Source organism: Plasmodium berghei (genome assembly GCF_900002375.2).
Source record: "Plasmodium berghei ANKA genome assembly, chromosome: 10".
Lineage (NCBI taxonomy): Eukaryota > Apicomplexa > Aconoidasida > Haemosporida > Plasmodiidae > Plasmodium > Plasmodium berghei.
The window spans coordinates 1,276,462-1,295,258 of record NC_036168.2 but is presented as its reverse complement, the minus strand read 5'-3'; the positions used below and the strand labels follow the sequence as shown (position 1 = coordinate 1,295,258).

At 23.6% G+C, this 18,797-nt stretch overlaps 6 protein-coding genes across 6 annotated transcripts; 4 read left to right on the top strand and 2 right to left on the bottom strand.

Annotated features, from left to right (window-relative positions):
• Positions 1 to 992: 992 nt before the first annotated feature.
• PBANKA_1032100 (rhoptry-associated protein 1) lies at positions 993 to 2,807 on the top strand (the record flags this gene model as incomplete). Its single annotated transcript, XM_034565422.1, has 1 exon — positions 993 to 2,807. One exon carries the CDS (start codon positions 993 to 995, stop codon positions 2,805 to 2,807), a length of 1,815 nt encoding a protein of 604 aa, XP_034422120.1.
• Positions 2,808 to 3,471: 664 nt separating this feature from the next.
• PBANKA_1032000 (conserved Plasmodium protein, unknown function) lies at positions 3,472 to 4,032 on the bottom strand (the record flags this gene model as incomplete). The annotated part of the gene is made up of 2 exons (XM_034565421.1): positions 3,472 to 3,543; positions 3,718 to 4,032. The coding sequence occupies 2 exons, from the start codon at positions 4,030 to 4,032 to the stop codon at positions 3,472 to 3,474; spliced, it is 387 nt and encodes a 128-aa protein (XP_034422119.1).
• A 2,284-nt stretch (positions 4,033 to 6,316) lies between these two features.
• PBANKA_1031900 (eukaryotic translation initiation factor 2 subunit gamma, putative) lies at positions 6,317 to 7,714 on the top strand (the record flags this gene model as incomplete). The annotated part of the gene is made up of 1 exon (XM_034565420.1): positions 6,317 to 7,714. One exon carries the CDS (start codon positions 6,317 to 6,319, stop codon positions 7,712 to 7,714), a length of 1,398 nt encoding a protein of 465 aa, XP_034422118.1.
• Positions 7,715 to 9,032: 1,318 nt separating this feature from the next.
• PBANKA_1031800 (conserved protein, unknown function) lies at positions 9,033 to 10,245 on the bottom strand (the record flags this gene model as incomplete). Its single annotated transcript, XM_034565418.1, has 2 exons — positions 9,033 to 9,231; positions 9,419 to 10,245. 2 exons carry the CDS (start codon positions 10,243 to 10,245, stop codon positions 9,033 to 9,035), a joined length of 1,026 nt encoding a protein of 341 aa, XP_034422117.1.
• A 2,937-nt stretch (positions 10,246 to 13,182) lies between these two features.
• Positions 13,183 to 14,636, top strand: PBANKA_1031700 (ankyrin-repeat protein, putative; the record flags this gene model as incomplete). Its single annotated transcript, XM_034565417.1, has 7 exons — positions 13,183 to 13,228; positions 13,358 to 13,427; positions 13,619 to 13,769; positions 13,864 to 13,975; positions 14,185 to 14,222; positions 14,371 to 14,400; positions 14,565 to 14,636. 7 exons carry the CDS (start codon positions 13,183 to 13,185, stop codon positions 14,634 to 14,636), a joined length of 519 nt encoding a protein of 172 aa, XP_034422116.1.
• Positions 14,637 to 16,217: 1,581 nt separating this feature from the next.
• PBANKA_1031600 (ribosome maturation protein SBDS, putative) lies at positions 16,218 to 18,458 on the top strand (the record flags this gene model as incomplete). Its single annotated transcript, XM_034565416.1, has 4 exons — positions 16,218 to 16,344; positions 16,434 to 16,580; positions 16,688 to 16,819; positions 17,011 to 18,458. The coding sequence occupies 4 exons, from the start codon at positions 16,218 to 16,220 to the stop codon at positions 18,456 to 18,458; spliced, it is 1,854 nt and encodes a 617-aa protein (XP_034422115.1).
• Between the last annotated feature and the right edge of the window lie 339 nt (positions 18,459 to 18,797).

Below are 18,797 nucleotides of genomic sequence, written 5' to 3'. Positions count from 1 at the left end.
ATGTTTTTCTCTTGCCTATATTACATGCCCCAAGTGGCACAGATCAGGCATATTAAATAAGATAAAGAATGAACAACGGAAATACGTATTAAAAGTAATAAAATAAAGTGAAAATACCAATTAATTAAAATCAACACTATAAACTATGTTATCATACATTATATGTACATAATGTCAGTCCAATTTACACAATTTTTCATGTTTCAGCTAAATGGAAAATTCCTATAAATATATATTTTTTTCGAATCCGATAAATGGAAACTGACTATAATGGTAGTGAATATTGTTATCTATTTTATTTTTTAATTTTTTTACATTGCACATAGCAATATTTTTTTGTAAGAAAGCACCCATATGCAGAAATTCACGATTCTAAAAAAGGGACAAGCAGATGAATTAGGTTTTGTGCAAAAATGATAGATAAATTTTAGGGAATACATAATATAGCAAAATGTGTACATTTTTTTCATGAAAAAAAATATAAATAAAATTTTCAATTGTATAGAATCGTATGAAAAAAATATAATGATAAAATAAAAAATATGCGTAAATTTGCAGAAATATGTCTATACAATGTTAACCGATAACAATTGATTTGGTTTTATTTTATTTGTTTATTTATTTTATTTAAAATTTTTTGATTTTGTTTGGTATTTTATTATTTCTCTATTATTTCATTTTTTTTTAATTTTATATAAATAATATATTATATGTAAACTGAAATATGTGAAATTAGTTTTTATTATATGTATTATTTTTTAGAAACGATAAAAGTTAACTTAGAATTTGTCTATTTTTCATTTCCATAACCTACATCCAATATACCATAAGTTACAGTTGTAAACAGATGTGCAATAAATATATATGCATTGATATTTGTTAAAATCATACTTTTTGCTTTAAAAAATCAAAGCGAGGCATTCTCGTGAACTTGAGTTAGCACATTAGATTTTAGTAAAAATTTTATTATTATTTTATTTTTTTTGCGAAAAATGTTTATTAAAATTGTAAGTTTGTTCATACTTTCCCGATTGGTGTTTCAAGATTATTCTGTGGCATTTAACATACGTGACTCTAATATTATATCCAATTATTCACATGGTTACAACAGCCCAGGTATAAACAATGATAAATTAGGCAATTTGAATTATTTCACGGAAATCTTCCCCAAAATGTCTTTTTTACAAGAAGATGATGATGTCAATCAAAATAAAAATGGAACTTCTAATAAAGATAGTGAAAAGCAAGACGCCAATTCTATCGCTGATTCTGATTCATTAAAGGATAGGGATTACGCTTTATTTAATGGAAATTTAATAGCTGATTTAAAAGAAGAGGAACCAATTGATGAAACCGCCGAAGAGGAAACAATTAATGAAAATATAGATGAAAAAAATACATCAACTATAAAATATACACCAGATTACACACCCCGTTTAAAAAAAGCTATGCATACATTAGGCTATGATAAAGAATTTAAATTAGCTGAATTGACAACAATACAGTCATGTCCCAATGATAATTTTTTATTTGATATATTTCCCCAAGCAATACAAAAATTTCAGGAAAACGATATGAAATACATACAAACTCAAGGGGATCAATATGTAGAATGTATTAAAAAGCATAAATTAGTTGGATCAGATAATCAGGACTTGAAATTGAATTTTGGTAATTCAGTTAATACTTTTGGCCCATATAAAATACCACAAAAAATGATTACCTTCGATTTAATCAGATTACCTTCAAATATTACTCCTGTTAATTTAGCAAATGATTATTATTTATCCGAAAGTGAATTTCCAAATTTGCATAAACTAAATTATTGTCTATTACACCCTGCAAAATTAGAAAAATTATTAAAAAGAAAAGATATTAAATCATATATAAATAATACAGAATCTGGCTCTTATGATAATTTTTTTAAGAAGGCTATGAATGAATCCATTGAATGCCATGTTGAAAATACATTACATATGATATTATCAAAACTCACACTTTTTATGTTCTTTAATGTTAACAAACCAGATTCTAAGAATATCCTTAAGAAGCAATTGTACATAATAAAATCAGGGCTAAGTTATAGAAGTAGAAAATATGTCGATAATGCTTATAAGAAGGTTATAAACAATTTTAAAGATTACGAAAACAAAATAAAATTGATTGATTCCAATTTGGAGAATATAACTTCGTACTATGCCGCGCATGCTTTTGGTAATTTATGCAACACATATATGGAAAAAGATAATATATATGAAGCAAATGCATATTTGTATGAGCACATTGCTCCATCCATTAAAATTTTCTCTTCTTGTATTAAACATTTGACAATTTATAATTATATTATATCAAATTTACTTGGTCAAGTAAAACATTTAATGAGTTATACCCCTAGAAAACCAATATTAAAAGATATACATTTTAAGGCTCTTTTAAACAAATTTAAAAAACCCCAAAATGTAAATGAACTTCCATATGACCCAACTGTTAAATCATTTGCACTTGGTGAATTAACGAGAGAACCTATTCATGGTTTAATTCATTCGTACTTTGAATATAAGAAAAAAGACCTATTAGATATTATGCAGAAGCTCAAATTAGATATTTTTTCACTTGCTAATAAAGATTTAAAATTTCCAAGTGCCGATTTGCCAGATTATAAATTGTTTAAAGATATAGTCAATAAATATAAAAAAGAAATCAAAATTTTATTCCAAGAAATGAATTCTGAATATGTCAAACTTTTTAAAATGCGTATTTCAGCATTCTACCAAAAGGACTTTTTTATTTATGATCGTGTATTCTAATTGCGTTATTTATTTTTTGAGACTGTGTATATTTTAAGTAATTTTTCGTTTTTTCTATTTATTTATTTCCAAATATATTACATAATTTTTTGTGGTAATTCGTTTCTACTACTATAAAGTTATTTTTATTTGATAGGACACTAATTGTTTATAAACATAGAATTGGCTTTTAATTATTAGTATACTATTTTTTTTTTAAATATCGTGATGGACAATCTCTCTATTCCTTCTTGTGCGTTTCGAGCGTATTTATTTACTAGTTATTGCAATCCATAGAAACTTCTTATATTTTTCCAGTTTTAGGGGGTAACAACATGGGCGTGTATACACACATATAAGCCAAATGTAGCCACAATGGGGCATATGCAAATTTTTTTTTCTTCCATAGTATAAAATATATATATATTATTTCATATTCATATTTTTTAATTTGCTTAATTATAATAAATATTCTAAAATGTAAAGAACAAGTGTTAATTCTTAAAAAATTTTTTTTTTAAAACTTTAAAATAAAATAACATAATTGCACGAAATTAAATCTATATTATATAAAACGAAACATTTTTATTTTTTAATTTTAGTTAAAGTGACTATATACATACGCATTTATACTATTTATTTGCTTATAAGCCAAATCACTATTGAATTTGATACTATTCAATATTCATTTCCCTGTTTTAAGCCTCTTCCTGATTTTTCGAAGCGAACGACAATCTGGCCGTGCTCCATTATTCGCCTGAAAGATTGTTTAAGATTAAAAAAATAAGAAATTAAAAGTAAAAAACGTGATTATGTCTTTGTACAATATATATATGTATGCACATACACGTATGTATGTATATAAATGCAACTGTAGAGAAATGAATTTTTTTTTCTTATAACTAAATATATAAAGCAACATAAAAACTACCTTTTTGGGATATCTTGCGCCTGGGCTTCTATTCCAAAAGAGTAAGACTTGTTTACTGCTTTGCTCGTTAAATGATTTTTTTAGATCTATTAAAATGTTACTGTTTATAAATAGCGTAAAGGAATTATTTTCTAGTTTATTAAATTCTTTATTCTCATTAAAATTATCTATATATATGTTTCCCTTATTCATGTTTACTTTATTTTGGGCATTTAAATATGATGAGGTTATTTTTCCTATAGGGTTTAAGAGCAGTGTATTTTTTAAAACTGTGTTACTAGGTATGCAATTTCTTAAATTGGTTATTTTATACATTTTGACGAAATATGTGTATGATATATATGCATGTAAAAAAAACGAAATCAGGTTTATATATATTTTCTTTATTCTTCTTAAACATTAAAATAACTTAAGTAAATATATATATATATATATACACATTTATACAAATCAGAAAACATACACATTCCTTTAATCGAATTATCTAAAAGTCAATATGAAATTTTTAAGTATTTTTTTCATCAATTTATTACAATTTTTTTTAAAAAATGCCATAATTTTATTCATCATATAAAATGTAAACACATTTTATATGCTTTCTGATTTATGATTTCTGGGTATAGGACTAAATAATATATTAAATGGCATCTGAAATAAATATTTAGTTAAATGCATATTTTTCCTTTAACAGCTTCACTTTTTATTATATAAAAAATATATATCCAAATTATAATATACTACGCTTAGTGATAGGCGAGCAAATATATAAATATGTTATATATGTAGTACCTTATAAATTGTAATTTACTAATTATCCCAATTTTGCAAGAACAAACTTGTTATGAGTAACGACACTTTTTTTTTTTCGTTGGAATTTATTAACACCAGCAATTGTATAATCCTATTCTCATATAATTATATCTCCTTTAAATTATAGGATTTTAAATTTGTAATTGCGTAAGAATAATTTATTAGTGTATATAATACAAAATTCAATGCATGCATTTTCCTAATATTTGGTGTAACCTATTTATTTAAAATAAAAGCATTTCCATATTCATATTTTTAACCAGTACTTTTAGAATAATAAAACTTGGTATATTCATATATAAATAAAAAAAAATATTATATGCTTAATGACATTCTCTATTTTATGAATATTAGAAAAAAACAATTTATAAATAAGCAAAATTATTATAAATTTTGTAAACTCTTGTGAAAATAAAAATAGGTTGAGACATATAAGCATTAGCTCTATATAGCTCCCTAATTCTTTACTCACTTAAATACTTGCTTGATGTTTTTTCATCTTCTCCTTACAATATACTTTATATACAATGACAGTTATCCATACACAACGTATATTTGAAAAATTTTTATACGATGGATATATAAAAATATGCACATGCGTATATATTTTTTGTATTATTTTAAAAGTGAAGAAGCTTATAAATACCATTCCAATGAACTGAAAAATATTATTTTGAGTACCTTTTTTTTTAATGTCAAAGGTGATTATAATGTATTAAATTATAAATTTTTTTTTTTTAGATATATCGCAGGATTTATAAGCATACCTTTCAAGATATACAAAATGCATATATACATAAATAACATGCGTACAATATTAGGTACCATTAAACTGCAACGTAACAAAACATTTTATATGTATTTATTCCGTTATAGTAAAATATAATATATTTATATTAAGTGGTATTATATATATATATTATAATTGTTGCATTATATATATGATGCAAATATATAAATTAAATGCCTATAAACTCATGTACAATAAAATATAAAACATATTATTACATATTCATGTATATATACATACTTTTCCTTATGAGTAGTAAAAATACAAGAGTTTATAATATAATGAAAATTATAAGCTATATAAAACAATTTCACGAACAATTATAATAAAAAATAAAAATAAAGAAACAAAAACATTCTTAAATAATATATATATATAATTAATAGAATAAAATAATAATAAAAAAATACATATATATTATTATGCATTTTTTCGTGTAAATAATATAAGCATTGTACTAAAAATATAACAACATAATATAATATTCAGGGTCATGTTATGGCAAAAGGCTATAAAACTGTATGGAGAAAGAAAGATGCATAAAAAAGAAAAAAGAAATATGAAATAAAAATTGAAGAAAAGGATAAACATAAATGGTGCGACTTATATTCAGTAAATCTATTATAATATATTTAAAAAAATCACGAAAAATAACTAATAAAAATATATAATATTAGGTATGTATGTTCAAGGTTGAAAATTATCATTGGCATACATAAACATTTTGTATACACCTATTCTGAATATAGGGAAAAAATTAAAAAATAAAACGTTTTTTTTAATCATATCTTTATAAGTAAAACAAGTGTGGAAATAAATTGATAATTTTGGAAAAAATATCATAAAATTCATTAGCCAAGTGCATAACTCATGTAAAAAAATCGTAAGAATATATAATTGAATATATAATTGAATATATAAATAAAATACATTACCTAATAAATTATACACATAAAATAGTGCATTTCCTCCTTTTTTTTATATCAATATTAATTTAAAATGATTATTAATGAAAAAGATAAACTAGCGGAACAAAATTTAGAAACATTAGATGTGACTAAATTAACACCATTAAGTGAAGATGTAATAAGTAGACAAGCTACGATAAATCTAGGTACAATAGGGCATGTGGCGCATGGTAAATCCACTTTGGTACATGCTATATCAGGAGTTCATACTGTTAGATTTAAACATGAAAAGGAAAGAAACATTACTATAAAATTAGGATATGCTAATGCAAAAATATATAAATGCACAAATCCAGATTGTCCACCACCTGAATGCTATAAATCTTATGAAAGCAGCAAAGAAGATGATCCTATATGCCCTCGTGAAAATTGTAATTCTAAAATGAAATTATTAAGGCATGTATCTTTCGTTGATTGCCCAGGGCATGATATTTTAATGGCTACTATGTTAAACGGTGCAGCTGTTATGGATGCAGCGCTTTTATTAGTGGCAGGTAATGAATCATGCCCCCAACCCCAAACATCTGAGCATTTGGCTGCTGTTGAAATTATGAGATTAAAGCACATATTAATTTTACAAAATAAAGTGGAATTAATAAAAGAAGAGCAAGCATTAAAACAACAAGAAGAAATTAGAAATTTTGTTTCTGGTACAGCTGCCGACAGTGCACCTATTATACCTATTAGTGCAGTTTTAAAATATAATATAGATGTAGTATGTGAATATATAGTTACCCAAATTAGTATACCAAGAAGAGATTTTATTTCATCTCCACATATGATTGTTATTAGATCTTTTGATGTTAACAAACCTGGTGAAGATATTGAAACATTACAAGGTGGTGTAGCAGGTGGTAGCATTTTACATGGGGTATTAAAAGTAGGGGATCAAATTGAAATTAGACCCGGTATTATATCAAAAGATGACAAGGGAGAAATTACTTGCAGGCCAATTATTTCCAAAATATTATCTATGTTTGCTGAGAATAATAATTTAAAATATGCTGTACCAGGTGGATTAATCGGTGTAGGCACACGAATCGATCCAATTCTTACACGAGCTGATCGTTTAGTTGGTCAGGTCATCGGTCATTTAAATAAATTACCTGATTGTTTTGCAGAAATTGAAATATCTTATTATTTACTAAGAAGATTATTAGGTGTAAAATCACAAGATGGTGAAAAAAATACAAAAGTAGCCAAACTCAAAAATGGAGAATTTTTAATGATTAATATTGGATCGACATCTATTGGGTGCAGAGTTATGGGTATCAAAAACGAACTAGCCAAATTGGAACTAACAGGACCAGTATGTACAAAAATTGGAGATAAAATTGCTCTTAGTAGAAGAGTCGATAAGCATTGGCGTTTAATTGGATGGGGTCAAATCAATAAAGGAAAGCCCTTAGATCTCCAGGAGCCAATTTGATGAAAATGGCTGTGATAAAAGGAAAATGAAAGCATCGAACATGTTCGTATAGTAAAAGCAGGTTAAAATTAAGAATGCATTCAAATTATTAGTAGAATATTTGGGCATATAATAACATGGAATATATGTTCATTCGTGTATTTTTTTTCTCGATACCTCTTTTTATTTTTCATTTCTTCGTTTTCACTTACATGCATACAATTTTATATTTATGCTACGCAAATAACTTCTTGTATTTGGTTTAAATTATAATTTTTAATTTTTAATATTTACATATAATGATTTTTATGAAAATTTTATTAAACCACCTCTTAGTATTAACATAAATTCGAATGAAAAAAAAAATTATGTATATACATATTATACATTGAATTTAATATTATGAGGGTTTGTTTAAAGTGTAAAACATTAATGCATATGATTATGCATTGATTTGAGCAAAGGAGAAGTTTACATTTTTTATTTTTTGGTTAAGAAATTAAATTCATGAATAATTAAATAATACATATATATATGAAAATCAATGAAAATATGTTTAAAAAAAAAAAAAAATAGTAAAAATAATACATTAATTTGCATATACACATATGCACATATTGGCAAATGTCTATACATATTTGTTCATAAGTAATGAAATAGGTAACTATAGATGTGAACCTTTAAATACCATGCTAACATAAGCTAAGATAATTTATAAAAACTAAAAAACAAAATATATATATATAATTTTAATATATTCATAATTATTATAAAAAAATACATCCATTTTTTATTTTCCATGCAATTTCGAATATATTTTTTTCACGTATGCTATATGGTATATGTAATAAAAATGCAAATATAATATATATGCATACAAAACATAATTTTTAAAAATTGATTCTTGCCCACGAAACATACATAGGACAAAGGATACAGTAAATACATGTACATATAACTTAAATACTTTTTGAATTCATAAAATTATAAATATTTAAAAAAAAAAGCAGAAGCAACAGAAATTATTATTTTCGCCCACTCAACATATTAAACGCATACATATTTACTTATTATATGTTATATAAGCTTATTCTAAGTATCTAATCAAAAATATATTTCTATAATTTCTTCCATTTTTTAAGTTTTATGTATCCCATAAATTTAGTTTCATCACCGTGTTCATATCTTTATATATTTATATGCGTGGGGATATTAGTTGAAATACATGAAAGTATTGTATACATGACTCTTTTATATACCTTAATTTTCCGCTCAATATGCATAGATTTATGCTAAATGCTTCATTTCTAAATATTATATATATAGCATGTAAATTAGTTTAAAAAATGAATTCTCGTTTCACTGTTATAATCGACTGCATTGGATTTGAGAATAAGAAATTAAAAAATAATAAATATTTACTTGATTCATTCACTTTATCGAATGATAAGTAATTTAAATGCACATTTTTGTCTTTATCTATTTTTAAACTAAATTTTCTGTTTTCATTTACATTGTCGTACAACAACTCGTGAGATCTATAAAAAAGGGAAATATAAATTTTTTAAATAATGCGCGGACATAAATTTATAAAAGGGTGATATATATGCACAAAGCATGCGTATTACAATCGATGCGCAATAAATATATATTTACATGCTTATAATAATTAGGGAAATGCCATTAATAACATAAATTTATAGATTAATATGCATATTATATTACTTGTCCTTAAAATTAAAGATGGGGGTAAATACGTTGTTATTGTATTTTAGCGAAAGGCATACTGAACCGTCATAATCATTTTTGTTATTTCTTTCAATTATGACTTTGTTGCTAAAACTAATTTTATCACCATGCTTATTATAATACTCATATAGTTTACTTTCCAAATTTATAAGAGCCTTCTCATTTTTAAAATTATAGTTAGCATTAATATAAAAATTATCAAAAAATTGGAAAAAACTAATTTTTTTCATTAAATCTATAGTATTAAATTCTCCTTTTATAATAGTATTATATGCATTTGCATAAGCATTAACATATACAACCTTAGGAAGTTGATAAACTACATTTGCCCCTAAATTTGTATTTTTTAACAATGGAATACTAACATCTAATCCAAATTCGTCAATACAAAAAAAATTACTTTTATTAAATTTTAAAAAATTTGCAAAAATATCAGGATCTATTGAATTGCTAGTGTCCTTCTCTTCGTTATCACCACCTTCTTCCTTATTTTCCTTTTCTTCTGCAACTTTTACAGCTTCTTCTTCATCTTTATCCTTTATACTAACATTGGCATAAACACTTAATCTGTTCTTGTATAATCGCTTTCGAAATTTGGTGTATAGATTAATTTTTTTAATATTGTCTTTCAAATATTTATCGGATTTTAAAAAGCTTAGCGTGTTATAAAAATCTAATAAGTTTTTTTTTATTGCGTTCGAGCATAATGTGTATTTTTGATTTCCTATTTCTAAATTTATACATGATACATAATTCAATACAAAAAAACAAAAAAATAAATAAAACAAATTTGCAGTAGGCATATTTACTATTTATTTATTAAAAAACTTTACAAGTAGAGAGAGAAAAAAAAAGTTTCAATATATATGTGTTTTACGCTTTGCCCTCTCCCCTTTTTTAGTATTTCATGACTAATGGTTGTTTAATGCGGTTTTCTTTTTATAATTATTTTAGAAATATGCAACTCAAGCCAAAATAAAAAAATATATACATACATGTATATGTTTTATGATATGCTAATTTTTATTGATGTCATAAAATAAATAATTTCTGTTACTAAAACAAAATAAAAAGCAAAAAAAGAAATATATGTTCAAAATACGATAAAATATATAAAGTAATACCATAAATAAAATGCGTATAGTTAAAAAAGCATTGTATATAATATGTATATATTTTCCATAATATCCACACATGTGAATGGTTACGAACCATTTGTATAAGGATTAAACTTGCATATCAATACAAATAAGTACATATATAATAAGAATGTATGTAATATATATTGTTAACTTTAGCCATAGTAATTGAATTATTCTCTTATATTTTTTACCAATTCGGTAAACTATTTTTTTACATAACAATTTATTTTCCAAAATCTATATATTCTAGAATAATAATTATTGTTATACTACTATCATGCCATTTTATTATTTAAAAATGAAAAGAGAAAAAGGGAAATGCTTACTTTTATTATTATTATTTTTTTTTTTTTTTTACTTTTATCGATATGCAATTTTGAATAAAGCTTATGCAAAAATAATATATTAATATAATATTTTTAATACATAAATAAAAAAATTGCCTCATTTACGTATAAATATATACATATATTTTATATATATGGAACATTTGCATGCATACAATATTTCAAATTGTACACTACACATTATATGAATATGTATTTATTAATATAATATATTTAGCTTAGTAAAATTTATAAATTATTTACACATACATTATAAATTTTTTATATTTTCAATAATATGTAAATTATTTTAAATTAATATAAAAAAAATAGCTTTGAATGCTAATCTGTACAGTTATATATATACATTTAAATTTTTTTCGCTTTCAATTTATGTATTTTTTTAAGAAAAGACTGTGTTTTAACAATTATACAAATACGCAAATACATACATAACATTGTATGCTACAGTATAAGGCTTAATACGATTTATAGCTGTATGTTTATCTGCTTAATATTATATATACATAAGTTCATGTACACGTTCAATACTATGGGTTATATAGATTGAACATATATATTAAAAATAAAACAGGTTATTAATTCTTACAAAATTAGTATCCATTTACAAACTATGACAATTAAAAATTAGTTACTCGGGGTATATCTATTTTTTAATATGCATGTACCATTTACTTGTTTATTTTAATTGCTTTTAGAAGAGTATGTTGTGCTTAAAGAACATAAAAACATACATGAGAAGCGAATATAGGTGATATTTTATACTATGGTAACTAACGAAATAAAGTTTTTTGTATTCTAAATATACTTTCCTTAAAAAAAATAACAGAGTATAATAACCTGGCATGCATTTGTATGTTTTCTTTCTTAATGATACCCATAATTTTCGGCAAATGCATTAAATATTTCTATCGCACCCTCATAATCATATAAGCTTATAAATATAAAAAAATTATACTTGTATCTTATTATGGAGATTCGTAAGGATGCATGCACCTACATATACTTTGCACGATTTATTCGCGTCGAAAATTGTGAAGGAAAATATGATAATGGAAAACATGAGAAAAAATAAAAAATAGTATAAAGGAATACACTATGCATTCATCATCTTTATATGTTTTTACTTTTTTTAATTTCTCATTATTTACAATTTTAAAAAATTAACAATATTAAGAATGCCAAATTTTGTTTTGCGTAAAAATAGTTATCAAAAAATAAAATGTGTGTAAAAAATATTTATATAATTTTTTTTCATCTACCCCAGCAGTTTTATTGGAAACGTGTATAAAGGAGAAAAATCCACAAAAATTAATATAGATTCTTCTTTCTTCCAAAATATATTATATTTATATATATACCTTAAAATGAAAATATTTTTGAATAATAAACTTTACACAATATATTATATTTATAGAAAGTAATATAAAATAGTAAAATGGACAAATTAAGCGTAATTTTACATATGGGTATTATTTTGTTTGCTTACTATTTTTTAGCCATATATTTTCGTTAAAATAAAATAAATAATAATAATAATAATAATAATAAAACAGGCATTTTGTTGCCTTCAATTAGGAATAATTATTGTATAATATAGTAATCAGCAATTTATTTTATTCGTGTTTTTTATTTTAATTTCAATTTATTTGGCTGCATTTGTGTAGCACTGGACGAATTGTAAAATTAAATGAATATCCGAATGCAAATACACATATAAATCAATTAACATCGATAAAAATGAAAAAATATGAGTTTATAATAACTAAAGTGTTTATTTTTCTCTTTAACCATATTCTAAAAATGTCACATTTTTCTTTTACTTTTTTTTGTCTAATTATTCACACACATAGTAATACTAATACTTTTCAATTTCTTTGCGCATGAAAAATCATAAAACAAGGTGCATACTATATACTTAAACATGCATGCTTTTAATGTAACCATATCTATTTCTTTAGTAATCTTTTATTAAATATCACTACGTATAGTTTTATTTTTCTTTTGTATTATATATAGATTCTCTATATGTATATTCTATAATACATGTAATTATACTTTTTTTTATTTTGTGCAAAATTATTACATAAATTCCTGAAATCTCATTATAATTATTTTGATGTAATAGATCAAAATATTGCTTTGTTAATTACGAAATATAAAATTGCCCTATTATTCTAAGCATTTTGCACTAACAATATATATATATATATATATATATATATATATTTTTTTTAATCCGCTTATAATTATGTTTAATTATGAAAGTATATTTATTAACGAAGACATTGTATCAGGTAGGTTGCGTATCTATTATTTTAAAATTGAATAAATATTAATATTTAAAGTTAAAAGAGTATATATTCTTTATTTTAATAGCTAAAATTATATACATATCTATATATGCTAATTTCATTTGTTTTAAGAAATGACCATAGATGATGTAAAAAAATTGAAGCCGTATTGGAATGTCCAAATAGCTAATTTTAAGGACAGGTAAATACTATATCCATAGAGATGCAAATGTATTTATTTATTGGTGCTGGTTCAGGTGTTATGTTATATTGATAATACAATCGTTATATATCGTGCATTTCTATACATCGGGCGTATATATATATATAGAGAGAGAAAATCATAGAGTATTTTACATTAAGTCATGATTTGCATTTATCTTCATTTTTAAGCATTAATGAGCCTGTTTTCACCTTGTTGCAAATGGCTATTTTACTTAACAAAAAAAAAATTGTTGGATATTTATTGGCTAGAAAAAGTTTAGATATTAATGTCCTTAGCAAGCATAACCAAACAGCTTTGATGATTGCGTGTGAAAAAAAGGTAATATAAAATTATATATTCATATACAAGGGAGGAAATACATATCTATAGAATTATATAAATACGAGATACCCAATCTTTTCATTTTTTAAAGGTCCCTCTTGATTGGATTGAAGAAATTTTAAAAAAGGGTGGAGACTTAGGAATAAATGTAAAAGATGACTTTAATGAAACCGCTTTAGACAAATGCACTTTTAACTCAAAAGGTATATTTAAGTATACAACACTAAAAAAATATAATTTATGTAGAACAGTTATAAGAATTTCATATTTATTCCATTCTTTTCAAATATATATGTATATATCACAGAATTTCACTTCTATGTTGTAACTATTATACTAAACGCGTCTTATCAATTTCATTGGCTTTGTGTTAATCATTTAATTGTTCTATTCCTTTATATATTTGTTTTAGCCTACCAGTTGCTCCTAAAATATGGAGCCATTGAAAGTGTAAGATAAATAAAATAAATAATAGCGTTTCATAAATTATTAATATAGAGTATCATTCTCTTCGTTTATATTAATTTTTATAATTTTTCCATATATCATTTTTATTATTATCTCATCATTTTCTTTTTTCCCCATAAATATCACAAAGAAGAACTCATCAGAAGAGAACAATAATATGGTACAATAAAATAGTTGTAAATTCAGTGAAAAAAATAAAAATGACACACCAAAAAATGAGCAAATATAAATTAAACACATACATCTATTTTACAGTATGTTTATGTGTATAATACAAATATGTTCAAATTTTTAATATTTGCATTTTATTCATTTTTTATGCAGGAAAAAACTTCCAAACAGTGCGATAGCATATGGTCTAATGTTTGTGGATGCGGAGCAAGATATTATAAATAACTTTTTTTAAATTCCAACACACGTATATTAATTTCATACTTTCGATAAATTGAATATGAATGATAAATCCGCATAATATTTTTTTTTAATACATAAATTTTTAAATTAACATAATTTTAATATGCTTGGGTTGTCTATGCATTTTGTTAAATGTACTTAATTTTTTTGTTAGTTTTATCCTTTTGGTATAATTTATAATTAATATTTTTTATCATCACAACAAAATGCTTTTTCTTTTCTTTTTTTAATTTCTTTTTTTCGCCTTTTTTCTACATATACTTATCTTTATTTGCAATTATATATATATATAATATTAATAACAATAAATAGCGATTTATAATCTTATTGTTATAAGTGTCATGGACTTATTGAATTAAATTGTTTTTAGTCTTTTTATTGATATATAACAAATGCGTGCTATTCATAAATATGCACACGTAAATATTTCCATATATAAATATGAAAGTATCTATGCATAATATATAGTTCTTTTAAATAAATATTTTTAAAAGATTAAAATTATTTGAAAAGTTTAATTATTTTAGGAATGATTGTTGCATTTACATTCGCGTAAACTATTTTTATATTTATTGTTATTTTTGTGCTCCTTTAATTCACGCCTTTTGTGCACATCTTATCATGCATTATGTACCCCTGCAGGACGACAAATGTCTTCATTGAACATATGAATTACAAGTGTAGCAGTGTTTAATAATTCATCGAAAAAAAATTGTATGAACCAAATAAATGTAAACAATGTAAAATGTAGTTTCATGTAAAAAAAAACATCACCAGCATTTTATCATAAATCCTTTTCTGGTTCTGAAATTTTATCTTAATGAAAATATAAAGTAACGATAATGGGGATAGAGATATGGGAAGGATTTTATAAACTTATTGTATAAATTTTATATTATATAGACATTTCGTACTATAATATAATACGGATAATAATAATATTATTATTAATAGAAAAAGGAAAATAAATATATATGTATAAAAATATATATATAATAAATAAAACATGCGTTTTTTATATCGTAAAAACAAAAAGCAAAACGATTACACACAATTTAAAAAAATTATTAGTTGAGAAAAATAATAATAAAAAATAAAATTAACTTTTGTCTGTAAATAATAGTTACTTGGTACCATTTGAATAAATTTTATTTTTATTTTTTCATGATCTTATTTATTTAAAAAAAAAATTATTTATTCCCAACGCATATGTAACATTTTTTTTTATAATTTTTAAATAAAACAAACTCTCAATTTTCCATGTATAATATTATATATTTTTTTCCAATGCTTGCCATTTTCAATACTATGTGAATAGTTTTATAAAAGGAATGTAAATCTTTTAGTATATTTGTATTGCTAACAATTTCACTTATTTGTAAATATAATAAAATTTAATTAACTCATATATTGCCAACCATATTAATGCTTGTATATAATTATACATGTTTCTTTTAAATTAAAAAAGCCAATCTATTTTTATTATTTATTTGCTTTAATGTTTTCTTCTTTATTCTTATTTTTCAAATACTTTTACAATTATCAAATATGATTCAATAAAAAATGGGGGCATTGTTTCAGCCTATAAATCAAGTTAAGTTTACGAACGTTGCTATAGTTAAATATAAGCATAAGGGGAACAAATTCGAAATAGCATGTTATAAAAATAAAATTATTGACTGGAAAAATGGTAAGAAAAGAAATTCTTCAAACAAAACATATCTTTCATCATTGAAAATTTGTTTAAAAAAAATTCATCAAAATAATTTTTTTATAAAGGTAACGAACTGAATATAGACAACGTTCTACAATCGCATTTAATTTTTACAAATATATCAAAAGGTGAAATAGCTAAAAAATCTCAACTAAACTCATGCTTTAATTCCGATGATAATTATGAAATATGTAAAACTATATTAGAGAAAGGTACATCAAAAAGAGTTACATCATTTTTTTTCTGTTCACGTTAAGTTATTATATTAAGTTTTCATAAAACAACTATTATATTATTTTTTTGTGTTTCTTATCCTTAGGTACACTGCAAATAAGTAATAGAGAAAGGGCAATTTTGAAGGAAAAAATATACAAAGATATTATCGAAATGTTACACGAAATGAGCGTAAATCCTCAAACGGGATACCCCTTATCAACAAATATGATTGAAAGTAAGCAAATCAATTAGAGAGTATATGTACATGGGTAGTTAACATAGGTGTCCGATTAGTTATATGATGAATATTACATATGGATGTATGTATACATATATATATACTAGACGCATGGCTATGCTCGCTCTTAAACATCCAGTAAGATAAAAATATTTTGCATCTTTCGTTATACATTTTTTTCAATTTAGGTATGATAAAAAATGTCGGCTATAGTATAAACATAGATGATAGTACCAAAAAACAGGCATTAAAAGTTTTCGAACTTTTGCATAAAGAATATGAAGATGTAATACAAAGAGCGTTTATGAGAATTCAGATAATATGTGATGATTTTATAAAAAATGATGTAATAAAACTTCTTAATGATAACAATGCAATTATAGAAGAAGATAAAATGACTAACAACATAAAAAGAGAAGATGAATTAAACCAAAATTGTGACACCATACACAAAGAAAATATGAGTGATCATGATATGAAAAATGATGAGATAAATAATTTAAAAGATCAAAAACAATCCAATTTAAGTTCATCAATTCAATTAAATAATAATGAAAATGACCCTAAAAAGAACAATCATGGTTTTTCCTATAATAATAAAACAGAAGTAGTCAATGAAACTGCCAGCGATACTTCTAACGGCATCCTTGATGATACGAAAGATAAAGACGAAGCTCAAGTTAACGAGGACAAGCACAAGGATACAATGAATAAGAACAATTTCAATGATGACCCAAATAATCATACTATTAGTGCGTATAAAAAAGGTACTAGTAATAACGAAAACAGCGAAACAAATGAAGAGAAACTAGATAGTAACAAAAAAAAAAAAAATCAAGATAACTTTCCTATTGATAATGAAAAAACAAATAAAGAAAAATTTACTGATAATTCGAAAATAAAAACAAAACAAAAAATAAATAAGCACAACGCAGAAAGGAAAGGTGACAATTTACAAACGTATAAAATTGTATTTTTATGTTACCCATCTTTATATAGGTGTATTGATGAATTCACAAAAAAAAATAAAAGGAATTGTTCCAGCAAAATATTAAGTAATAATGTAAAAGTAGCCACATCTAATAAAAAAAAAAAAAGCGATTCACCAACCATACCCAAAGAATCCGATAATACAAATAAGAAAAAGGAAGAAGGAAAAAACAAAAACACAAACGATAAAAATAAAAAAAATTCAATTTCAAAAAAAGAATATAACGATTCACATGGAAATAATACTTATATGAAAAACTCCAATGATTGCGAATCAAATATGAATGAAAAATTTAGTAAGAATAACAATTATATTGCTAATAAAAGCGAACAAACCAAAAATAAAAATTCAAAAAACAACGGAATTAGCAATAATAGAATTAGTAACCAAACTGATGATATAATAATACAAAATACCACAAAAGAAAAACCATTCATCGGAATAAATATCAACGATAAAACAACTGGTATGATTATGTGCACAAGCTGTTTAACGCAAATTGAAAAAAATAATTATAAATTACATTGTAGAAGTGATTTTCATGTTTATAATGTAAAAAGAAAATACAAAAAGTTGCCTCCAATTACCCTTGAAGAATACATAGAGATTGATTTTGACGTTTCACACTTTCATGTTGATATGTGAATATTCTTTTTCGAATTTCCATGTAAAAAAATATATATTTTAAACATAACAAAATGAACAGCAAATGGATCGAGGAGGTTACAAAAAAAATCATTGTTTTTGTGCTTCATATTCTGAAAAGTAATTTGTGTGCAATGATATTTTTTGTTAATATATGCATGATTGCTTGTATATATTTTTTTCATTACACAAACGACTATATTTATTATTACATCTTAGCATATTAATATCTGCTCAGATTTTACGCGTGTTTGAACATAATTTATTGTTATATACTCAAATGTGTATACATATGTATGTAGTTTACATATTTAAAATAAATAATAATTAAAATTTTCA